Source organism: Vulpes lagopus, chromosome 20 (genome assembly GCF_018345385.1).
Source record: "Vulpes lagopus strain Blue_001 chromosome 20, ASM1834538v1, whole genome shotgun sequence".
NCBI classification, from domain to species: domain Eukaryota; kingdom Metazoa; phylum Chordata; class Mammalia; order Carnivora; family Canidae; genus Vulpes; species Vulpes lagopus.
This window is the reverse complement of record NC_054843.1, coordinates 1052760-1077421: the sequence shown is the minus strand read 5'-3', so window position 1 is coordinate 1077421 and position 24662 is coordinate 1052760. Positions and strand designations below refer to the sequence as shown.

Sequence of the window (24662 nt, the reverse complement as noted above, 5' to 3'; positions counted from 1 at the left end):
TTGGTTTTTTTGTTTTTTGTTTTGTTTTTTTGAAGGTGTTAGTTTTCAATGAGAATATTTTTTCCTTTTTAAATCGCCCTGTAGTGTTTTTCAAAGCGTCGCTGAGGTATAATTGGTATAAACTGTATGTTTAAAAGATGCAATCTAAAAAAAAATAAACTAAAATAAATTTAAAAATAAAAGATACAATCTGATAGGTTTTGAAGACGTTTACATGCGAGCAGCCCCTGCACAGGGAAGGTAACGAGCCTACCCACCAACCTCCCCGTATCATGGTGCCCTTGGCAATCCCAGCCTCTCCCCCATCCCACCCCCAGGCAACCAGTGATATGCGCTCTGCCCAGATAGATTAGTTTGCATTTTCTAGGATTTTACAAAAATCACAAGATACATACTTTTTTGTCTAGCTTGTTTCCTTCAGCATCATTATTTTGAGATTCATCCGTGTTTGTGGAGTTTAAAATCAGTAGGTCACTCTTTTTCATTGCTAAGTAGTATTGAGTTGTGTGGATGAACCACAACGTGTGTGTCTGTCCAGCTGTCGGTGGCATTTGGGTTGTTTCCAGTCGTAAACGCTGCAAAGGAAGCTGCTAAGAGCGTTCCCTTCCACTTCTCCAGGTACCTGGGAGTATAAAGGGTGGGGCAGAAGACAGGTGCGGGTTGTATTTTTCAGACACCGTCACGCTCTCCCAAAGTAGTTGTGCCCCTTCACCCTCCTGGCCGGGCTGCGTGAGGCTCCGGTTCCTTCCCGTCCCGGCGGCCACGGGGCAAGGAGCCGTCCGGGCTTCCTTCCAGGCTGTACGGCGTCTCCTTGTGGTTCTGACTTCATTTCCCCAGTGACTTAGGAAGCTGAGCGTCTTTCATGTGCTATTTCTTTTTTTTTTTTTTAAGATTTATTTATTTATTTCTGATAGACATAGAGAGGGAGAGAGAGAGAGGCAGAGACACAGGAGGAGGGAGAAGCAGGCTCCATGCAGGGAGCCCGACGTGGGACTCGAACCTGGGACTCCAGGATCGTGCCCTGGGCCAAAGGCAGGCGCTAAACCGCTGAGCCACTCAGGGATCCCCTCATGTGCTGTTTCTATTTTGCCGTCTGTATGCCTTCTCCCATAAACTGTCCAAAACTTTTCTCACTTCTTACTTCATTGCCTAATTCCTTACCATCTCCAAGAATTACTTCTATATTCTGGTTCTGAGATCTATATCAGATACATGATATGAAATTGGGTTTCTTTCCATTCTCTTAATTGTCAGAGACCAGATAATTTTAGTTTTGATAGAATTCGTATTTATCAACTTTTCTTTCTTAAGTCATGCTGTTGATGTTCTATCTAAGAAATGTTTTGCCAAGTCAGTGTCACAAAGATTTTTCTTCTTAGAAAATTTATTGTTTCAGTGTTTAAATTTGGGACTATATTCCATTTTGAGTTAATGTTTGTATAGGATGTGGGGTATGAATTGAAGTTCTTTTTTTTTTTTTTAAGATAGATCCAGTTGACCCAGTACCGTCTACTGGAAAGTTCATTCTTTCTCTACTGGATTCCTTTGCATCTTTATCAAAAAAATCACATAGATGTCTGTTTCTGGATACTAATGTCTTCCATTGATATTTTTGTCTGTCTTTTAAAAATTTAGTTTAATTTAAATTCATTAGTTGGGATCCCTGGATGGCTCAGCAGTTTCGTGCCTGCCTTCAGCCCAGGGAGTGGTCCTGGAGTCCCGGATTGAGTCCCGCATCAGGCTCCCTGCATGGAGCCTGCCTCTCTCTCTGCCTGTGTCTCTGCGTCTCTCTCTGTGTGTCTCTCATGAATAAATAAATAAAATCTTTTAAAAAATAAAATAAATAAATTCATTAGTTAACATATCATATATTATTTAGAAGTCAGGGATTCATAGATTATATGTAACACCCAGTACTCATCCCATCCGTGTCCTCCTTCATGCTCGTCCCCCAGTGACCCCATCACCTTCCTCCAGCCGCCCTCAGTTTGTTTCCTATGATTAAGAGTCTCCTAAGTTTGTCTCCCTCTGATTTCGTCCTGTTTCACTTTCCCTCCTTCCCGTGACCCTCTGGGCTGTTTCCTCCAGTCCCCGTGTGCGGGAGGCCGTGCGATCATGTCTCTCCCTGGCCAACTCGCCCCCCTGGGCATCACGCCCTCGGCTCCCCCCATGTCGGTGTAAATGGCGAGATCTCCACCCCCCCCATGGCCGAGTGACACCCGGGGTGCGCAGGGACCACGTCTCCTCCCTCCAGCATCTGTCCGTGGACGTTGAGGCTCCTCCCGCAGCGCGGCCCCCGTGGACACGGCCGCTGGGAACGCGGGGTGCAGGTGCCCCTTTGGATCACTGTGTTTGTATCCTATGGATAAATACCTAGTAGTGCAATTGCTGGGTCATAGAGTAGCTCTATTTTTAACTTTTTAGGGAACCTGCACGTCTGTCCTGATGCCAGTATTACACCGTCATGATTATTAGTCTTATTGTAAGTTTTGAAATTGGGTAGAATTAGTTCTCCAACTTTGTACTTCCTCCTCAACATGGTTTTGGCCACATAGGTCCTTTTTGCGTTTCATAGTAATTTTGTTTTTTATTACTTTTAAAAGATTTTATTGATTTATTCATGAAAGACACAGAGAGAGACAGAGAGAGAGAGAGAGAGGCAGAGACACAGGCCGAGGGAGAAGCAGGCTCCATGCAGGGAGCCTGACAAGGAACTCGATCCTGGGACTCCAGGATCACGCCCTGGGCTGAAGGTGGTGCTAAACCGCTGAGCCACCGGGGCTGCCCCATAGCAATTTTAAAGATTTTATGTATTTATTTGAGAGAGAGAGAGCATGAGCAAGGTGAGGGGGAGAGGGAGAGGGACAAGCAGACTCTGCGCTGAGCATGGAGCTGACCTGCGGCTTGATCCCGTGACCCTGAGATCACGACCTGAGCTGAAATCCAGAGTTGGATGCTAACCGACTGAGACCCAGAGGTGCCCCCACAGGAGTTTCATGATCAGCTTATCAATTTCTATATAAAACCCCGTTTGGCTTTTGCTTAAGGTTGCAATGAACATGTAGATCAATTTGTGGGAGAAGTGGCATCTTAACGATTTTGAGCCTCCTGGGTGACGGCACAGATGCCTCTCCACCTCTTTAGGCTCTCCTTTTTCTCAGCAGTGCTTAGCCCCTTACAGTATACGTTTCTTACACATCTTTTGTCAGATTTATCTTTTAAATGTTTTGTATCTTTTATGCTGCTTTATAAATGTCGTATTTCTGGGCAGCTCCGGTGGCTCAGTGGTTTAGCATCACCTTCAGCTCAGGGTGGGATCCTGGAGACCCAGGATCGGGTCCCGTGTCGGGCTCCCTTCATGTCCTTTTTGTCTACTCTCAGTAGAGTGGATCATTTAGTTCTTTTTTAGTTTGTTAATATGGAATATGGTGACATTGATGGAGTTCCTTAAATATTGAACCAACCCTGGGTTCCTGGGATAAACCTTGTATAGTCGTTATGTATTATTCTTTTTAAATGTTGGATTTGAGGATGCCTGGGTGGTTCAGTGGTTCAGCATCTGCCTCCAGCCCAGAGCATGACCCCGGGGTCCCGGGATTGAGTTCCACGTCGGGCTCCCCCGCAGGGAGCCTGCTTCTCCCTCTGCATGTGTCTCTGCCTCTCTCTCTGTGTCTCTCACGAATAAATAAATAAAATCTTAAAAAGAAAAAAAATTGTTGGGTTTCATGTGCTAAAATTTTGCTTAGGATATTTATACATGTATAAAAAAAGGATATTTATAGCTGCGGTGCACTGGCCTATAGTAATACTGGCCTGTAGTTGCCTTTGAGTATCTTTGTCAGGTTTTTGGCGTAGGGGTGATACTAGCCTCATAAAGTGGACTGAGAACCATTTCCTCCTCTTCAGTTTTCTGGAAGAATTGGTTTAGAATTTTTCTTTTTTTTCATATTTTATTTATTTGTTCATGAGAGACACGGAGAGAGAGAGGCAGAGACACAGGCAGAGGGAGAAGCAGGCTCCCTGCAGGGAGCCTGACGTGGGATTTGATCCCAGGACCCTGGAGTCACGCCCTGAGCCGAAGGTGGCGCTAAACCGCTGAGCCACCCGGGCTGCCCTTAGATTTTTTTCTTAAACATTGGTGGAACTCATCACTGAAGCCATCTGGGCCTGAGGTTTCCTCTGTGAGGAAGTCTACATATTCACTATCTGTAACAGAATAGATGTAGGCTATTCTGTGTTATCTGTTCTTTCCTTGAGTGAACTTTGGTGATTCATGTCTCTCGGGAACATTTGTCTGTTTCATCTCAGTTGTCGCATTTATTGCCATGAAAGTGTCCATCACATTCCTTTATTATCCTTGTAACATCTGCGTGTCTCCGGATGCCACGCCTCTCATTCCTGATACTGCTGCTCTGTGTCTTCTCTTTCCTCATCTGTTTACCTAGAGGATTGTCAGCTTTATGGATTTTTCTGTAGAGAACCAACTTTTTGTTTCATGGGTTGTTGGTTTTTTTTTTTTTTCCCAGTTTTCTGGTTTTCTTTAAAAAACACTTTCAGCTCTGATCTTATTATTGTTGCTTACTTTGTTCCAGTTGCTTTTTTTTTTTTTTTTTTAGTTTTTAGGGTACTAGCTGAGGCCGTTGTTTTGAGACCTTTCTTTATTGCTTTCACAGCATTTCACAAATTTTATCAATGCTGTGTTATCACCTTCACTCCTTTCAGAAGACTTTGTCCCATGGGCTATTTGGATGTCTGCTATACAGTTTCATAATATTAGGAGATTTTACAGAGATGAATCTGTTGTTGATTCTAACTTGGTTTCATTTTCTAACTTGAATCCTTTAAATTTCTGTTTGTTTCACAGACCAGGATGAGGTATTTGACAGTGTTCCATGAAAACCTAAAAAGAACGTATCCCTGCTGCTTGTTGGGTAGAGTGGTCTGCGAGTTGGTTGAGTGTATTGTGCGTGTCTTTTATGTCCTTACTGATCTTCTGCTTCATCGTTCAGTTACTGAGACGAGTATTGAAAATATCTTGACTGTGCTTTTGTGTATTTATCCTTCCAACTTTTTTCAGTCTTTACTTGATGGATTTTACAGTTGTATAGTTAGGACTATGGGTTCCTTTTAATAAATTGTGGATTCCTTTTAATAAATATATCCTTTAAAGATGATAAAATAATCTTTTTTATCTCTCTTATTGTTCCTCATTCTGAAATCTGTTTTGTCTGGCATTAATGGATCCTCTCCTGTATTCTTTCAATTAGTGCTAGCACAGTGTATTTTTTTCCATCCTTTTATTTTAAACTGTTTTACATTATTTTGTATCTAAAGCATGTTTCTGGTAGTCAGCATGTTTGGACCTGCTCTATCCCCCTCCCCAACTAACAATCTCGGCCTGTTCATTAGGGTGTTTAGCACATTTACATTTATTGTGATATTGATATGCTGAGGTTTAAATCTGTCATTTTGGTACTTACTTTTTACTTGTTCTGTATTGTCTTTGATCCTCTTTTTCTCTTTTTCTTTCTTTGCATTATGTCTTATTCCTTTTTAATTCCTTCTTGACTTTTAGCTCTAACCTTTTGTTAATGTAGTGGTTTATACTTATGCTTATCACAGTCTGCCCTCAAGTCCTAGTAGACTACTCACAGTTCCTTCTCTCCTGGCCTTTGTGATATTGTTGTGGTACTTCTAACATTTGCATATGGCAAAAATCCCATGCTACACTATTATTTTTGTTTCAACAATTAGCTTTTTGTTAATTTAACTTTTTTATTCTAATACCAGTATAGTTAATATATTGTGTTATATTGACAGTCAGTTAGCTTTTAAAGAGATTTGCCACTTCGGTGCTCCTCATTGCTTGAAGTAAATCCTTGTTTTCATCCGCTATTGTGACCTTCTGCCTGAAGGACTTCCTTTTACATTCCTTTTGGTGCAAGTCTTCTGTTGATGAATTCTTTCAGCTTTGAGATGTCTGGAAAAGCCTTTAGTTTGCACTCCTTTTTAAAATATATATTTCTGGGCAAATACATTTTTGCTGAAATGGTGGGATTTTCTTTTCTTCTCCTTTTAGCACTTGGAAGATATTGTTCCCTGTCATGCTGTGTGCACAGTTCGCAGTAAGAAATCTGCTATCTCATCTTGGCTCCTCCGTATGTGGTACTTTTCCTCTGGCCGTGCTCGACATTTTCTCTTCATACTGGCATGGAGCAGCTTGTCATGACGTGCTTTGGTGTGGTTTTCTGCACGTTCCTCCTGCTTGGGCTTCATTGAGATTCTTATATCTGTGCGTGTGTTGATCTCATAAAATTTGGCGAATTTTTATTCATGTTTTCTGTATCCCCTTCTCTCTCTCCTCCTTCAGAACCTGGTTACTTGGGTGTCAGGCTGATAGGTTTGCCTGACAGATCACAGATTTGCTGGGTTTTCTTTGTTTCCAGTGTCTTTCCTGTGTGTTTCATTTTGAGTAGTTCCTTTTATTGTGTGTTTAAGTTCACTGATCTTTTTTATATTCTAGATCTTTCTATGCAGGGTTGATACCATCAGCTGTTTACCTAAACTCTTCACATCTCTGAGTGAGCCTCAGGCATGTTCTCTGACCCTTTGAGGCAGCTCTGGCCCAGTCTTGAGCAGTGTGTGCCCTGATCAGCCCTCCACTGATGGTGGGGGCCCCTCTGCAGCTCTCTTGCCTGTGTGCACCATCCTGTGGACTCTGGCCATCTTAGTTTCCTGAGCTCTTGCTTCAGAGGGTCTGCAGAACTCCCTGGGCTCCTCCTTTCCACAGTGCTGCCTGGACACCCCCAGGACAGCTGCTGGGCCCTCATGGGGCTCACCTCATATGTCTCCCATCTCTCAGAAACCACTGCCCTTCCTTGCTTGATGTCCAGGTTCTCGAAGGCTAGTGTTTGATGTATTCTGTCTGGTTCACTACTCTTTTAGTAAGGAGGTTAAATCCAGCAGCTGTTACTCCATCTCACCCAGAAACAAAAGCCTGAACTTATTTTTAACTCACAGTAAAGCAGAATGCCCATTCTTGAGCACTGGTCCCTTCTGTGTCATCCTCCAAAAACAAATGCTCTTGCAGTCTAGACCTGATTGTGCACCTGGCATCCAAGCCAACTGGTTGTTCAGGATTGGTTTTGGTTGGAAGTTGCAATAACATCTCCAAGTCTTGGCCTGGGTTCCCTAGACAGTGCAGCCTGGGGAGAGAAATTAAGTGCTTTCCTTGGCAAGGGTGAACTCAGAGCATCAGAACAGACGAAAGGGAAAGTATGACAGGAAAGGTGGCTTTGGCTGCAGGAGAAACTGCCCCGCAGGGCTGCTCCTCCCCTAGGAGCCCTGATTTGGGGGTGGAGGTGCTGAGGGCCGTGTGACACAGCAGAACCCTGGTGTCCGCGGCCCATCTGTCGCTCCACCTGCTGTGGCGGGCCGAGGAACACGTATATGGAAATCCACAGCCATGAGATGGAGGGTGTGTGACCAGGGTGTCGGGCTGAGCGCGCTGAGCCTTACCGCTGTCCCGTCCTGGGAGGAGTGGCCACACGCATCTCACTGTCTCAGCAAGATCAGCATGTAATGAAGATTTAAACCCTTTTAAAAATACATGATGGCTCTGTCTTCCTGATTCTTTTTTTGTTGGGAAATGGAGTCATAGGCAGGCCACGGGTCTCATTCCCGATGGCCCACGGGCAGAGGTTCCCTTTGCCTGGTCAGCTCGGGCCTCCCTTGAGGGGCTTAACTAGATCTTCCTGTTGCTCATTGCTTATTGACAGGACAGTCTTATCAAAATCTAACCAAAAGCTGTGAGTGCTGTCCCACCGTGACGTGCGTACCAGGGGCCGTGCCAGCGCCCTGTGCAGCCGCGCAGTTCGTGAGAGTGTTCCTCGACCTCGGGGCAGTCCCAGCCAGTGGGATTTCTTCTTAGGAAGGCAGTTTTGTGGAATTGGTTTGTAACTTTAGTTTGATTTTCCTGTGTTTTAAGTGGTTTCTTGAACTATGTGGTGAGTTTGCTAATTGGTTCATTATTCCTGCTTATCACCAGACATCCAGCGGGGTGTGTTTATGGGTCGCTGTAAAATTTGTACACAATTAAGTAGAAGACTTTTTTAGCCAGCCTGACCTGGTTTTCTGGTATCCTCACTGCTTGTGTGCAAATGGCATGTACGTGCCCAGCCATTGCACGCCCGGTGTGTATCCATCAGAGATACGTGCCTGGGAATGTGCGGTCAGGAATATTCACGCACACACTCTTCAAGACAGCCAAGTACTGGAAGCCGCAACAAGGTGAGTGAGCCTAGGTGGCTTGCCCCGGGGGTCCCGTGCGGCGGGAAGGCTGGCAGGCTGCAGCGCACCCGGAGTGAACGGTGCCACGCACCAGGGAGTCTGTTTGTGTAACACCAGTCAGCGTGCTGGGGCCGGCGCCGTCCCACCCGGGCGGGGCGCCCGTGGAGCCAGGGAGGCTCTGATACCCGTGGGCGCCGGTTGGTGACGGATGCCAGGATGCTGGGCGCTGCTCACTTCGTGAGAACTCCTGCGGCTGTGCCCTCATGATTTGTTACACGTCAGTGGAAATGTTTACGTCAAGTAGAATAATTCGCAGCCCACGTGTTGAGCCCACGTGAATGAGAGAGTCATCGGCAGGTTAGCAGAAGAGGCGGGGTCCTGAATTCCTCCTCTTGCAGGGGGTGTCAGGAGCCGAGGGCAGCCCCCGGGGTTCCCACGGCCAGTGGGCAGGGGCGGGTACCGCGGGAGGAGCTGCGGGGAGCCCGGAGGGCCCAGGGAGCACCCGTGAGTGGCTGGCTTGCAGGTGAGGAGCAGGGACGCCTGCGGGCATCAGGTGGACGTGGTGGGAAGGCCCAGGAATGACGAGTGTGGCGCTCCCGCCGTCCTGAGTGTGGGCACAGCCGGCGCCCAGTGTCCGCTCACAAGGGCATGGACTCAACAGGAGACACCATCTGGTCCCTTTAAAGAAATACTGCAGACACGGGTGACGTGTAAATACGAATTTTCATCCTGCTTTGAGACGAGTGGCTGCTTTGCCGTAAGACCCGGGGTCTCTTCCGCGACGCGGCTTCACCGGCCTTCTGGCCAGCCTGCCGGTCCGGGCTTTCCCATTCCGTTCGGCGGGGGTGATGGTCGCCCAGGGCCCGGGTAGAGCAAGGGCCCGGTGGGGGGGCCCTCGGAGCTTGGTCTGCGCCCTGACGTCTGAGTCCAGGTGGGCTGTGTCCCCGCCAAGGCTGGGTGGTCGCGCCCAGGGCACCCGTGGGGGGACGTGAGCGCTCAGCTCCCAGTTATCTGAGTGTCTTCTAAAAACCTCTCGGCCCACCCAGTGAGACTTGGTTAGCCAAGACCATCTGGATGCTCTAAGGAAAGGTGTCAGGCTCCTTGTATGGCGAGTGGAGGGTGTGCGGGGCGGGGAGGCCTGGCCACTCCTGGCCCGGGCTTTGGGGCGGTCGGGAGGGGGCACAACCTCGAGGGGCCTGAATTAACCCCACCCGCGGCTCGTGCCCACACCCCTAGCTCTGTTGACCGGAGCGAGCTCAGCAGTGCCCCACGGCTCCAGGTTTCAGGGGGCCCTGCCCACCCCCCGGGCCCGGTCGAGCCTGTTACAGGCATCCCCAGGTGGCCGTGGGCTGGGGGCCGCACCTGGGCCGCGCACCCACGAGGCGCGTCCTCTGCTGCACCGAGCCCCGTGCTGGGTGCCGGCCGCCGCGTCACCTGGCCTGTGTCCCTCTGTTCCAGGCATCAGCAACGCGGAAGCGCGGCAGCCGGGGAAGGCACCCAACTTCAGCGTCAACTGGACGGTGGGCGACGCGGCCATTGAGGTCATCAATGCCACGACAGGGAAGGACGAGCTGGGCCGTGCGTCCCGCCTGTGTAAGCACGCCTTGTACTGTCGCTGGATGCGTGTGCACGGCAAGGTACCGGCCCCACCTCCCCGCAGCCCGTCCCATGAAAGCCCCGCGCCGTCCACACGGCCGCTCCCAACCCGTTTTGTTTTCACCTTGAAGCGAGGCCCTGGCCCTCCACCCCGAGCAGCCTCGGGGAGCGCCCCCGCCCTGCCCGGCCTCCCCGTGGGGCCCTCTGCGCGGGATTCCGCCCAGAGGAGGGCAGAGCCAGGGCTCGCGCAGCCCGCAGAAGGCTCTAGACCTTTGTTCGTGGCGGCGGCAGAGTCCTTTCCCCACGGGAGCTCTGCTCCATTGGCATTTTGCTAGATTTCCTCTATCGGGTGTGGCAGGTGCTTGTTACGACGCTGGCGGCGCCCTCGGCGGAAGCTGCCCAATTCGGGGCCCCGGTCCCGGGGCAGCAGGAGCACCCGAGCTGCCGGTCTTGCACCCTGTTTAGTCTCAAGAGCCGCACGGACCGAGTCAGGCAGCCGCGGGAGGCAGCGCCTCCGGGCCCCTCGCCGGGGTTACGTGTACGCGACCCCAGGGGTGCTGTGCTTTTAAGTAGCTGAGAATATTAACGTTGAAATTGGAGCCGACGGCTCGTGGGTTCGGAAGCACCTCCGCAGCGCCTGGGGTCCGCGTGGGGAGAGCGCTGGGGCTCCCCCGGTGACGCGGCCCCTGGGCGCCGGCACAGGACAAAACGCCAGATTTTGAATGTCTCTCTGAGCTTTATTTCCTGCTGTTACTGCTTCAACACCTGTACTTGTGTTTTAACTTTTTCCAGGTTCCCTCCAACCTACTGCGCTCCAAGATCACTAAACCCAACATGTACCACGAATCCAAACTGGTGGCCAAGGAGTACCAGGCCGCCAAGGCGTGTCTGTTCAAAGCGTTCATCAAGGCAGGGCTGGGCGCCTGGGTGGAGAAGCCCACCGAGCAGGATCAGTTCTCTCTCACCCCCTGACCGGGGGCGTGGGGCGGAGGCTGCCCGGTCCAGCGCGGTCTCCGCAGCCCCACGTCTGAGCCGGGGCGGGCGTGGGGACGTGGGGTGCTGGGCGTCCAGCGCGGTGTCCGCAGCCTCACCTCTGACCTGGGGGCAGGGCGTGCACTTTGGGGGGGTCCGGGGGGGGTTGGGGTCCAGCGTCCCCACCTGCATCCCTCCGCAGCAGCATCACCCCTTCGAATTAATCCAGTGACTGCTTCCAATCCCCGTTTCCGTTTAGAAGTCGAGTTCTACTGAGTAGGGCTTCCTTAAGTTTAGGAAAAATAGAAATTACTTTGTGTGAAATTTTTGGATAAATAATTTATTCAGAGTTAGGAACGTGGTTTATAAAGTAAAGTAAATGTATCAAGTCACTCCTAGGCCACATTATTTTAATTGCAGAAGAGCATTTATCTGTGGAGAAGGTGAGAAAGCAGAGGCAGGAAGTAGAAGCCTGAGGAGACCGTGACAGCCGCGCGGCCGGCAGGTCCCCAGACGGGCCACCACCCGCGGCTTCCGCCCACCCGGGGGACCCCGCACCCGGGGCCGGCCCTGTGCTCGCCCGAGGCCCCCCTGGTGGCGGCCAGCGTCCGTGGGGGCCCGGCCCGGGGCCCTGGCACCCCTCCTTCCGCCCCCAGAAGCGTCTGTGGTCCTCCCAGGTTCGCATCATGGAAAACGTGCGTTGGGTCACTTGTAAACGATCAGAGGCAGCGCGCGGGCAGCGGTCGTGCGCCCAGGCAGGTGTCCGAGCAGTATTTCATGTTGAGGGTCTCGGAGGACCCACAGGGGCCGCTGCACAAACCACAGCCCCAAGCCCCCCTCTTCCTGTCTCCGAATCTAACGGGCGTGGAGGGCCGTCCAGACCTTCACAGGATGGAAATAGAAGCGATTAAGTAGATAGACTCGTTCGTAGGAAATGCCACTGACGGCGTATTTTTAAATTATTCTTTCCAGCTTTTATCAAAGACGATGTTTGAAAGTCAGTATTGAGGCTGGGAGCTGGTGAGGCCGCGCGCCGCGGGCGTCGTCCCACCAGGGCCTGGACGCTGGTAGTCACGGCAGGGAAGGGGTGTTGCTGGCCGCCGGGGTGCCCGGGCGAGCCAGCAGCCGGTCAGGAGTGTGGGCCCGGGGCCGGGGCCGCCTCGGCCTGAGCCCAGCGATCTGCACCAGTTGCCTTGTTGCTTCCACTCAGGATCAGACAGGGGCCCGACCGGGCTTCCTGCCCCGTTTGCATGAAGTGGGGGGTCTGGTGGGTGCTGTAGGCAGAGCCGGGGTCCCCGCCCCAGCTCGACGGACTCAGAGCACGCACAGCAGGAGCGCAGCGGCTGGTGTCCCCTCGCCCACACCCCACGCGCTCAGAGCAGGAGACTCGGAGCCGCCAGGTCCCCGGCGGTGGCACCCGGGGCGCGTGGAGCCGCGGGGCTGGCGCCGCAGGGTCGCCCACACCAGCCGCCCGCCTGCAGTGGCGCTCGCCCGGCCCGTGGGGCGGCGGGGGGTGTGGCCGAGCAGGAGGGGTGTCAGCTGGTGTGGCCGCCGTCCCCACGCAGACTCTCCCGCGCGCGGAACATCCGTGAGCCGCTGCGTTTTTACTCTCTCTATAAATGGTATTTTTTCTAATGGGGATTGGGAGATGGACTTAGTTTTTAAAAAAAAAAAACACGTGGATTTTGATGAAAAGTTGAGTGGAAACATGTTGCACAAACGTACGAACCCTTCCCGGTCTGTCCGGCTGCCTCCGTCCCGTCAGGTGACCGCGAGGTCGGCATGGTCCCCTCGCCCCGAGCAGAGTGGGGCCGACCGTGCTGGCGCCACGTGGACCCGCGGGCATCGGGGGACGGAGGGCCCCGAACACCTGAGCACCTGAGCACCTGCGGGGGCCTCGGCCCGGGGCTGCGGCCGCGTGTCCGAGCAGAGCAGGGCCACCTGCGGGCTCCTCCAGCGCTTTCCACGGTCCCCTCGGAGGCCCAGCGCCCGGGGCGCCCTTCCTCCAGCCCAACAGCGCCCGTAATCAGGACTCTAGGGACTTAAAGATCTGACACAGCCAAGGACTGGATTTTTTGCGAAAAATCTTCCATTTTGAGGCCATTTTGACGGGTGGGGGGTGGGCGGTTCTCTTCCGTTTTGTTCGCCAAACCTGACCTGCTCGCTCCGGGAAGCCCCCGCCCTCGTGGGGTGTCCAGGCCCGCGGGCACCTGTCCCACCAGCGGCAGGTGGGGGGTCGGGTGTCCCTGTGCCTGCGTCAGCCCCCCCCCCCCCCCCCCCGCCCAGGCAAGGGACCCCGCAGAGCCCAGGTCCCATTCTGAATCAGAGGCTTATTGATTCATTTAATCAAATCAAAACCAGTTGTTTTGTTTTAAAACGTGCAAGCCAGCGTCTCAGCAGGCGTTCGTGTCTCTGGAATGTGTTACCCCACGGGCTCCCCGATACCCAGACCCCAGGATCGCTGCCTTCGTGGTAAAGACGGTGTTTCTTGTCGTTTCCAACAGCGGGGGGCGGGGGGGGACCGAGGGGATCGGTGCGCGCCGCCCCGTCCACAGACCGTCCGCCCCGACCCTAAATCATCTAGGGAAGTAGAGTCAGCTGGCTTTCCCACCTCCCAAACCCGTGAAATTAGAGAATCTCGCAAAAGATTCCCTTTTATCAACCCCAAACCGTGTGAGTGGAAAGGGCGGGGTGGCCGTGACCGCGCGTGTCCAGTGTTGTGTGTCCTCGTCGCCTGGCGTGTCCTGCGCCCCCTCCCCAGCCACCCGGCCGGTCACGACCCCGGGGCCCCCGCGGAGGACAGGGTCGGACTCCATCCTGACGCTTGGCTCCTCTGGTGCGGCCGTGCACACCTGTCGCCGTTGGCAGGGACGAGCCCCCGCCCCGAGACCGCGTCGCTTGGCCGTGCCGTGGGCTGCTGGTGCTTCGGGAGCCGCCGCCCATGCCCCGGACACGACCACGAAGGGTTCAAGGCGGTCTGTGGAGTGTCCCCAGAGCGAGCCCGTGAGCAGCTTGCTTCTCCAGATACTGGGTCGTATGCTTTTATTTTGTTTTATTTTAGAATCTGGACACTTTATATGAATGTAATTCAGCAACACCCCTGTCGCCGAGCCCCCGGTTCCTCTGTATGTATATTGATGTATATACCACGCGTTACGACCTGCATGAGCCCCCCTCGCACCCAGACCAGCCGGAACCAAGCATGAGACGCTGTCCTACAGACAAAGGATTGGAGATGTTCTCAATAAAAGACACAGTGTTCCACCAGCGAGCGTGCCGGGTCTTCTCTCTGTCCCTGTGCACCCCCCCCCCGCCCCTCCAGCCGCCCCCTGCCGGCCTGGCGCTGCCCCCGCGCTCGGGCCCTTCCCCTGAGCCCCGGGACCCTGGGCGCACGTCCTGCCCACCCCTGGGGAGGACGGCGACGCTCGCCCCCGCTGACCTGCCGACCTGGGGGGACGTGGGTGGGGAGAGCCGGGCGCCGGGGTGCAGGGGCCGTGCAGCCACCAGCTCACATCCTCATAGACCACGGGGCCGGCGGGATTTGCACTTCGAGGTGAAGAAGCGCGGATGCTCTGCGTACAAGCACACGCGCAGGTCTGGAGGGGCCGAGTCAGGTCTCGCGTGAACGAATGGGGACTCAGGGTGATTTCAGTTTAGTTTTGCTTTTTTTTTTTTAAAGCTTCCCCATTTGTCCGACGTTTCTACGGTGAAGTGAAAAAGAAACAGGAAAATGTTTGTTAAAGGTCAAAATCCCCATACGAATAAAAAGCACCGTTATTTAACAAGTAATTTGCCCACTTTTGCATCAATCTTGATTCTGTTCTTTTCCCACAGTAAAAGCAACATTAAAATGAAAATATGCGGGGCGCCCCTGGGGGGCTCGGTCGGTGGAGCCGCTGACTCCTGGCTCCGCCCAGGTCGTGGTCTCAGGTTGTGGGATCGAGCCCGCGTCCGGGGTCTCCAGCTCAACAGGGAGTCGGCTTGGGATTCTCTCCCTCTCCCTCTGCCCCTCCCCCTCCAATAAGTAAAAAAACCTTAAAAAATAAATTGCAATGAAAATATGTAACATAAAAAGGCAGACTAAGCGGAGAGGGACGGGACAGCATGCCCTCTGCAAGTTCGCCCTCGGAAAGCTTTTCCCCGAGGATGTGCCTGTTGGATGAGCCTCGAGGCGCTCGCTTGACCGTGTCCCCCGGCGCCCGGCGAGGGGGGTGGGGGCAGATCCTGAGCGGGACAGGCACCGTCGCACCCGAGGGGCTTCCTATGGGGAAGGACAATACCAATACACGCCCCAGATGCGCCAGGGGCCGTGGAGGGGAGGGGAGGGCCGTGAGCCTGGCCCAAAGGACGAGCAGTGACTTAGTGACCTTTGATATTAGCTACATACTTATATTTTTAAATAATTAAAACGAATAAGTTACTTAATCAGGGCGGAGGGAACGACCCAGTGAGCCGGCCGAGGCGCCAAAAGCCGAAGGTGCGAGAGTCGGGGAGCCCGGCTGGAGCCGCGGGAGCCCTCGCAGTCCTGCTGCTAAAGACGCGGGTGACTCGGGCTCGGCCCTGGCCATTTGCTAGTCGCGTCCCAGCTTCGGCTGCGCTCTGTGGGCGCCCCCCCCCACGCCACGGGCCCTGCGGGCGCCGCACTCGGAACACGGTGGGGGCCCACCGAGGCCGCACACCCACAGCGCCCCCGGCCACCCTGGGGAGACAAGTCCTCACCGCCCGCGGCCCCGGGGCGGGCGGGGGACCCAGCTTCAGCAGATGCCCGCAGGGCCGTCGGCTCCGTGGGGCGCCCCGTGGGGGCCTGTGCCATCACACCCGCCACATTCACATCACACCTCGGCACACGCACGTGCCCTTGGGCAGCTGTCCCAAGGGCCGGGGGTCGTCCGGGGCAGGTCAGGGCACGGGCCGGGCTGCTCCCCCACACACCCGACATCACCCCACAGGACAGGCCAGCGGCCGGGGACACAGACCGAATAACGGGGGGGGTGATGGGCTCTGGGCCGGCCCCCCCCGGCCCCCCACCCCTTCCTGCCACTCGGTACCCCGGGGCCACTCCCTCGGGACATGAGGGTGAGAAGCCCAACTACGAAAAGCGAAATGGCCCGTGTGTGTGCACCTCGAGGCTCCGTAAGCGCACGTGCCTGTATTTTAGGGCAGATGCTCCCGGGGCCTAAGATGAAAATAAAAATTATACGAAGGAGAAGAGAACGGGAGGACCCGAGCCTGACCGTGGGAGCACTGCCAGGGCCGTGCCGGGGCCCTCGGGTGTGGACACCTGGGCTCGGTGACCAGGACCGGGGCGTCCCGGGACACGACACGCGAAACCCCACACATGAGGGGAGACGGCGTCGCCTAAGTAGGTCCGCGCCGGCGCCCGGAGCTCGCACAGCTTCTCCTCGCGTCCTGTGTGTGCAGCTTGTCACAAGCAACCTGAAAAGTCCGAGCAGAGACCTTCTGACGCTGTGTGACGTGGCATCTGGGTGCTCGGGGCTTCGGGCCCGCGCTGCCCGCCGCGCCCGCCTCCATCGTCCACTTGTCCCGGGAAAGGCCAGCGCGTGGGGCCAGCTCGGCTCGCTCGGGGCTGTCCCTGCCCGCCGTGGGCCCTGCACCCTGTGCGACCGCTGCCAGCGGCGGCCCCGGGGCCCGAGCGAGCCGAGCGGGCTGCACCCCGGGGACAGCGAGGGAGCCGGGTGTCGGGAGGGCGCTGGGCAGGACGCCGGTCGCTCTGTGCTGCCAGGCGTGGCCCCGACAACCCAGAATTTCAAGACTGGGGAACAGCAACGTGCCAAAGGCTGGCGTGCCGGGGACTGTCCATCCCGGGCCTCCCTCGCTCCACCCCCAGGGACGTGCCGATCTGATTACTCGTGGCAAACGCGCCTCGAGGTGGATGATGGAAGGTGGATGATGGAAGGTGGATGCTGGAAGGTGGATGATGGAAGGTGGATGATGGAAGGTGGATGGTGGAAGGTGGAGGTGGATGATGGAAGGTGGATGGTGGAAGGTGGATGGAAGGTGGATGGTGGAAGGTGGAGGTGGATGATGGAAGGTGGAAGATGGAAAGTGGAAGATGGAAAGTGGAAGATGGAAAGTGGAAGATGGAAAGTGGAAGATGGAAAGTGGAAGATGGAAGGTCGAAGGTAGAAGGTGGAGGTGGATGATGGATGGTGGAAGGTGGATGGAAGGTGGATGGTGGAAGGTGGAGGTGGATGATGGAAGGTGGATGGTGGAAGGTGGATGGAAGGTGGATGGTGGAAGGTGGATGGAAGGTGGATGGTGGAAGGTGGAGGTGGATGATGGAAGGTGGATGGTGGAAGGTGGAGGTGGATGATGGAAGGTGGAAGATGGAAAGTGGAAGATGGAAGGTCGAAGGTAGAAGGTGGAGGTGGATGATGGAAGGTGGATGGTGGAAGGTGGAGGTGGATGATGGATGGTGGAAGGTGGAGGTGGATGATGGATGGTGGAAGGTGGAGGTGGATGATGGAAGGTGGATGATGGAAGGTGGATGGTGGAAGGTGGATGGAAGGTGGATGGTGGAAGGTGGATGGAAGGTGGATGGTGGAAGGTGGATGGAAGGTGGATGGTGGAAGGTGGATGGAAGGTGGATGGTGGAAGGTGGATGGAAGGTGGATGGTGGAAGGTGGAGGTGGATGATGGAAGGTGGATGGTGGAAGGTGGATGGAAGGTGGATGGTGGAAGGTGGAGGTGGATGATGGAAGGTGGAAGATGGAAAGTGGAAGATGGAAGGTCGAAGGTAGAAGGTGGAGGTGGATGATGGATGGTGGAAGGTGGATGGAAGGTGGATGGTGGAAGGTGGAGGTGGATGATGGAAGGTGGATGGTGGAAGGTGGATGGAAGGTGGATGGTGGAAGGTGGATGATGGAAGTTGGATGAGCAAAGTCAATGTTGGAAGGTGGTGGTGGTGGATGGTGTACGATGGAGGTGGGTGATGGAAGGTGGAAGGTGGAAGATGGAAGGTGGATGGTGGAAGGTGGAGGTGGATAATGGAAGGTGGATGGTGGAACGTGGAAGTTTTGATGGAAGGTGGATGCTGGAAGGTGGATGGTTGAAGGTGGTTGATGGAAGGTGGAAGATGGAAAGTGGAAGATGGAAGGTCGAAGGTGGAAGGTGGAGGTGGATGATGGATGGTGGAAGGGGAATGATGGAAGGTGGATGGTGGAAGGTAGATGATGGAGGGTGGATGGTGGAAGGTGGATGATGGAGGGTGGAAGGTGTAGGTGGATGATGGAAAGTGAATGATGGAAGGTGGAAGGTGGAGGATTGAAGGTGGATGATGGAATGTGGAAGGTTGAAGGTGGTTGATGAAAGGTGGATGATGGAAGGTGGAAGGTGGATCATGGAAGGTCAAAGGCAGATGGTGGAAGATGGATGGTGGAAGGTGGATGGAAGGTGGATGATGGAAGGTGGAGGATGGCTGGTTAGTGGTGGAAAGTTAATGGATACTAAAGGTGGTCCTAGAACCGGGCGTCTCCTGCTGGGTCTTATGTTTCCTTGGGTTCCAGACAGTCAAAGTGACAGGGGAGCAGAGGACCCAAGTGGCCCGTGAGCTGCCGTGACCCTATACCTGTTGGAGCAGCAATCATGAGGCTGTGGGTCACCCGGGGTGCAACAGGGGCACAGTGGTGGGCAGCCCGTGCAGGGGGCGCATGACCCGGGTGCATCCGGAGCGCAGCTCGCTGGGTCACAAGTGCATACATGTGATGGAGGAGTGGAAGGGTTACTTTAATGTTTTAATATTTTGTAAAATCCTATAATCAAAAGATTTAGCTGCCGGCGCCTCCCCACCAGGCGCCCTTCGCCCAGTGTGTGCAGGGCGCTTGGTCAGCCCAGGCCCCAGGGTCCAGTCCAGGCTCCCTCCCCTGCCAGATGCTCCCAGGACCCCCCCACCCCCCCACCCCAGGTCGCGCTGGCCCCTCGCTGGGCTGCCCTGGGGCCGGTGGGGCTCAGTCCAGGGCCGGCCGTGTGCTTCCTTCCCTGTGCTCCGTGCCGAGTACGCTCCCCTCCCGTGTGCTCCCTGTCCCCAGTGCCCCCTACCCTGTGCTCCCCTCCCCTGTGCTCCCCTCCCGTGTTCCCCTCCCCCTGTGCTCCCCCCCATTTGCTCCCTCCCTGTGTGCTCCACCCCGTGTTCCCGACCACACCAGCTGGCAGGGCTGTCAGTGCTGTAACAGGGCGAGTATTTCTGGGTGACAGCAAGTACCGTGTTTTAAGACGCGGGGGGGTGGGGGTGACCAGGCCTGCCCCGCCCCCCTGCGCAGTCCCAGGCCCCAGCGCTCTGGAAGTCTCCAGCCCATCCCCAGCCCTGGCCCCGGTCAGCCCAGGCTAACGTCCGTCCCCTGATGCTCTGGGGCAGGTCATGGGGGAGGAGGGTGAGGAGCCGTGACCGCAGGGGCGGCTGCAGCCTCAGCCCCGGATGGGACCGTGGAGGCGGGGGCCCCCTGGAGCGGGTGGGGGGCAGCTTGCTCCATCCCAGCAGCAAAAGCTTTGCGGGTTCAGACCTCCCTGCAGGCAGATCTGCAAACCCCACGGCCCCAACCCGAACCCCCACCCCCTGCTGCCTCCCGTGGTGGTGTCACTGGTGTGCAGTGTCCGGGGCAGCAAAGAGCGTGGGCAGCCACGCGGTCCTCAGAGCCCGTGGCCCGACCCCTTGACCGTGGACCCGCCTCCTGGGGGCGCGAGCTTGGGCGCATGGCTGTGTCCCTCCCCGCCAGGTGTTGCCCAGCGCGGCCTCCAGGTGCGCGGGGAGGGGCCGGTCGCTACGAGGTGGGTCCCCGAGTGCTGGCGGCCACAGCAGAGGCCCACGGGGAATCCCCCGCAGCAAGGTGGCTGCGGCACCGAGGGTCAATCGCGGTGGGTTAAGGGCAGCGGCTCTTCTTCCAATGGGAATTTGTTCCTTCAGGGCCCTGGGGCGGGCGGGGCCGGGCGGGTCACCCCCTGGGCCTGCGCCCGCTTCCGTGGATGAGCCCGCAGGGTCCAGGGTGGTCATGGTTGTGGCCACGGGGTGTCCACGTCCTGCCTGTGGCAGGTGGCTTTGCAGGGACCCCTGCCCGCCCGGTGCCACGGGCCTGGTGGCCCCCATGGCGACAGCAGGGCCCCCGCAAGCAGCCCAGCCTCGCGGGCCGACACGGGAGCCAGCAGAGCCACGCGAGCCCAGCCCAGAGCCCCTAAGGGATAGGTAGCCCTTATCCCTACCCCCCACACGCTGCCCGCACATTTACACGCGTCTCGCTGAGCCTGATCCTACAGGCGGTGCTCCCAGCACTGGGACGTGCTCCGCCGACTGCAAGTCACCCCCGCCGCCTCGGGGTCTTGCCGGCCTCGGCGGTCGGGAGGCGCCGTCACGCACCCACACACTCCCCCCACCGCACATTTGGTCGAGGGGTGCAGCGGCGAGCCGGGCCGGGCGGCCTCCCTCGCAGGGACCCCGGCTGCAGGACTGCCCGGCCCAACCGCACCCACGGCAATAATAGCCGCGATTGAGCGCGATGGGCAGAGGCCGGGGCGGCGGCAGATTCTGGAGGAATCGGGGCTCCAGGCCGTGCAGAACCCCGTAAAGTAAAACCGCCCCGGGCGGGCGCCCCACGCCCAGGTCTCCTACCAGAAGCTGTGGCGCGGGGAGCAGGAGCCCTCCCACCCGCGGCCTTGCTGACCAGCCTGGCCCCCGGCAGCCGGTGACTCGTTGGCTTCGAAGGTCCGTGACACGTGTTCGATCGGCTGCCGGTCCTGCCCCCCGCCGAGCCCCTACGCGACCCTCACGACCCTCACGTTGAGCCCTCGGGCAGGCAGGGGTCCAGAGTCCCCCAGGGGAGCCCCCAGGCCGCACAGACCTCGCCCCTGCACGGGGCACCAGCCTGCACCCCGCCCCCTGCCCCCGGGAACGGGGCCGAGGGAGACACAGAAATGGGGGAGGGGGGTGGACCGCGCTCGGGAGGACACTGTCCCCACATGGAGAAAAACAGGACGTGACCCTGGATTACCTGGGGGCGTGGGGCGGGAGGCAGAGGTTGGGGCCGGGGCTTCGCTGAGCAGGGCCGTGTGCCAACCCCGCCGCGGGACCGAGGCTGCTCCTGCCGAGCTCAGGCTCCTGACCTGCAGGCGGGGGCGGGGGGGGTGCTGGTGCCAGGGGACCCCGCTGCGCCCGGGGGTCGGCAGGGCGTGGGGGGCTCCGGGGCCGCGGTCAGCAGGGGGCCTGGGGCCCGACTCCAGCAGCCAGTGCGGTCCTGGGGCCTTTTAATGGGAGGTTTGTCTCCTTCCTGGACGCGGGGGTCCCTGCCATCTGGGTCCGTTCCCACTTGCCCGGCTGTTCCCTAAGCCGGGCCCGAAACTAGGAGACGGGGCCAGTGCCCGACCCTGTGCGTCCCCCCAGGCCCCGGTGCCTCGCTCGCTGCGCCCGCCCCCTCCTCTGCTCCCGCCCCGCCGCCCCTATACCCTCCCCCCTGCCCCCTCCCAACCCACCCCGTAGCCCTCACACCCCCACTGCCCTGTAGCCCTTATCCCTACCCCCCAGCGTCATCCCCCCCACTATCCCCGTAGCCCTCCTCCCGTGTCCCTCCCCGCTCCCCTCTGTAGCCCTCACCCCCACCTACTCCCAAGCCCCTCACCTCCCTCACCCCTGTAGCCCTCACTGCCCCCCTCCCCCGAGTCCCTCCGCCTCCTCCCCATAGCCTTCACCCCACCTACCCCGCACCCCTCACCCCCCCATAGCCCTCACCCTTCCCCCCTCCTCCTGTAGCCCTCACCCCCACCTACCCCCAAGCCCTTCATCCCCCCGCCCCCCCATAGCCTTCCCCCCTCCCTGGTGCCTCTTCCCCCTCCTCCCTCACTCCATGCCCCTCCCCCTCCTCCCCTCTCCTCCCCCCTCCTCACCTCACCTACTCCCAAGTCCCTCACCCCCCCACTGCCCTGTAGCCCTCACCCCCCCACCCCCGTGCCCCTGCCCCCTCCTCCCCGTAGCCCTCACCCCCACCTACCCCCAAGCCCTTCACCCCCTGCCACCCCCGTAGCCGTCACCCCTGCCGCCCCCTGTAGTCCCCAAACCCTCTCCTGCTCACTCCCTCCCCACACTGACCCCCCCCCCCGCCCCCTGGAGCTGAGGCTCCGGGGGACCCCTCCTGGCTGCGCGGCCTCCTTGCCTCCAGTGCCCTCCGAGCCTCATCAGCCTCCTGTGGGACGACGTCCCCTCGGCAGGCCCCCTAGGCGGGCAGGAGCCCAGGTCCGGGGGCGCTGTCCGCGGTGTTTCCTTGCCGGACCCCATCTGCGTTGTGCCCTGGTTCTCGAGGGGCAGCTCTGCAGGTGACGTGTGCCCGTGGCAGGAGCTTGGGGACGCCGCCTGGCTCCTGGCTTCACCGAGGGTCCCGGCCGTCCCGGCCCCGCCTCGGCTCCCAGGGCTCCGGGACGCCGCCCTCGGGCTCCGCGTGTCCTCTGGTTTCAGCTGTTGGCCTTCCTCGGGCCTCGGGACGGCGGGGCTGGAGCCCGGAGGCGGCACCTCTGTGCCCGAGCGCTCGGCCCGCGGCCCTTGTCACGCTGTCACTCAGCTCACGGCGGCTTAGCTGCGCGTTGAGTTTGCTGCTTAGCTCTCGTCCTTCAAGAAGTTCAGTCACTGCTCTCGTTCCTGGAGGTCGCACGTCGCGCCGGGAGGCTCCTGTCCCCTGGGAGGCTCTCCTTCTCCCTCGGGGTCCCCCGCGGCGCCCGCTCTGCTGCTCCCCAGGTGCCCGTGAGCCACGTTCATGCACGCGGGGACCATGGAGGCGGACCCCGGGCAGCCCCTGGGGGGCCAGTGCGTGTGCGTGTGAGCGTGTACATGTGTGTGTGTGAACGTGTGTGCATGTGTGAGTGCATGAGCATGTGTGTGAGCGTGTGGGCATGTGAGTGCATGTGTGTGAGCGTGTGTGTGAGCACATGTGAGCATGTGTGTGCATGTGTGTGCACGTGTGTGACCGCGTGTGTGAGCGTGTGCATGTGTGACCGTGTGTGAGCGCGTGTGTGTGACCCTGTGTGCACCCACACCCGCGCGCTTCACATTCTAAGCCTGCGTGTCGATGGCTTGCGGTTGAAATGACGGGGGACTCCGGTGTTTGCTGCTCAGCCGGGTGCGGGTGCGGGTGCGGGTGCAGGTGCGGGTGCGGGTGCGGGTGCGGCTGCGGGGGACCGACCCCCTGCCGCTGTCCATGCCCCGTGGGTCTCCCCGGCACACTCCTCCCGGGGCTCCAGGCTCAACACGGGATCCCGTTCTGCCGTCCTGCCCAGCGTGGGCCCCACACGGCTCCTTGCCACTTGCCTGCGGTTCACAGCAGCCGGGCGGGGTCCGCGGGGCTCAGAGGCCACGCGTGCGGGGTGCCCGAGCTTTGCGAGGTCCCGTCACCTCCCGCTGCGCCTCGCCCGCAAACACAGCTTCCAAAGCTGCTTGTTGGGCATTTTCAGGCCTCAGCCCTCGGGGGGTGCGCTGCCCCCCCACACCGCGGCCACCGCGTCGCTGCGAGACCCCGCACCCCCGAGCCCCCGAGTGGCACCAAGGCCCTCTGGCTCCCAGCCCTCCCCGTGTCCCCGCCCAGCGCGGCGCCGGCCTCTCCTCCTCGCTCTCCCTCGTCCTGCCCACCTGGACCGCCCGCCCCTGCCCCGCGGCCTAGAAGCCAAGGTCACTCCTTCAGCCAAGCTGCTGCCTCCCTGCGGAGCTCCTGTCGCCATCGCTGGGGCCACCTGCGGGCCTGCTTCCTGGCCTGGCGCCCCGGGAGGCCGACGGGGCCTGCGTGGGTGAGGCCCTGGAGCAGCCCCAGAAGGTTGGCTACACCGTGGGGGGAGCTCGCCGGGCAGGGAGCCACTGTCGGGGCACCTGCCCTGCGGCCGCCTTGCGCACAGGCCGTGGGGTTCCTGTGTCCCTGCCGGGAGGCGGGCAGGGCCGGGGGCACAGAGCCTGTTGTTTGTCCTGCTTGTTCAGGGACAAGCCCAGATGACATCTCGGCCCCCGTGGGCTCGTCCCCAAGGCGCACAGCCGCCCGCGGCAGCCCGTGGCCCTGCCGGGAGGAGACGAGCTCGGGGGACGCGACGCTGCCCTAGTTTGTCCTGAAAGGGCCTTTTAATAGAAACAAGAGATTGGGTTTGTGGCACCAGCCCTCATTAGTCACTAATGTGGCCGCCAGGGCCCGGGGACGCGGCGGGAACAGCTGGCCCCCGGAGCCCAGGGAACGAGTCACCCCCGACTCGCCGCGACGTTAGCTCCGGGCCACTGAGTCCGTGCGTCCGGCTCCAGCCAGGCCCCCTCCCAGGGACCCCCACGCGGGCTCCGGAGACAGACGCCTCCCGCCCAGCCTCCCCTGGCTGTGGCCCTGCTTCCCATCTGCACCCCCTCCCGCAAGTTCTGCTCCCCGTGGGGGGGGGGGTCCTGATCGCCCCTCAGGCCCCAGGAGCCGGGGTCTGGGGACCCCTGAGGACAGGCACAGCACCACCAGGTGGGCCGCGTGTCCCTGAGGCCACAAGGGGCGGCAGGGCCTCTGGGGATCGGCTGCGGCCGTGCTGGGAGGGCTGCCAGGAATGTTCTGGGCCTCAGGGCGCAAGACGCTGCCCCCCAGAATGGGCCGCCACGGTCACCACGGTCACCACGACCAGAAGGCAGTTCGTCCCCGGGTCAAACCAGTGAGCCTAATTCCTAACTGGCCTCGTGTTTTCTGGGGACAGTCGCTCGGCTCAGGACCCGGACCCCGGGTCACGAGGCTCAGCTCCAGGACCAGCCCAGGCCGCCCGGGCCGTGTGCCCGAGGGTCTGAACCCCGGGAGTGGGGGGTCCATCAC

The 24662-nt window shown here is 58.3% G+C and overlaps 1 protein-coding gene across 5 annotated transcripts in view; it reads left to right on the top strand.

The window, feature by feature from the left end:
- The window catches only part of ADARB1 (adenosine deaminase RNA specific B1), a 144162-nt gene extending 130038 nt beyond the window's left edge, over window positions 1–14124 (top strand). For 4 of the 5 annotated variants that reach the window (XM_041734922.1, XM_041734919.1, XM_041734921.1 and 1 more), the window contains 2 exons: window positions 9748–9926; window positions 10678–14124. In XM_041734922.1, coding sequence (XP_041590856.1) covers window positions 9748–9926; window positions 10678–10857 — 359 coding nt within the window. In that variant the 3' untranslated portion in view covers window positions 10858–14124. The remainder of the gene's footprint in view (window positions 1–9747; window positions 9927–10677) is intronic. The other variant, XM_041734923.1, reaches the window with a different exon arrangement.
- The last annotated feature ends 10538 nt before the right edge of the window (window positions 14125–24662 follow it).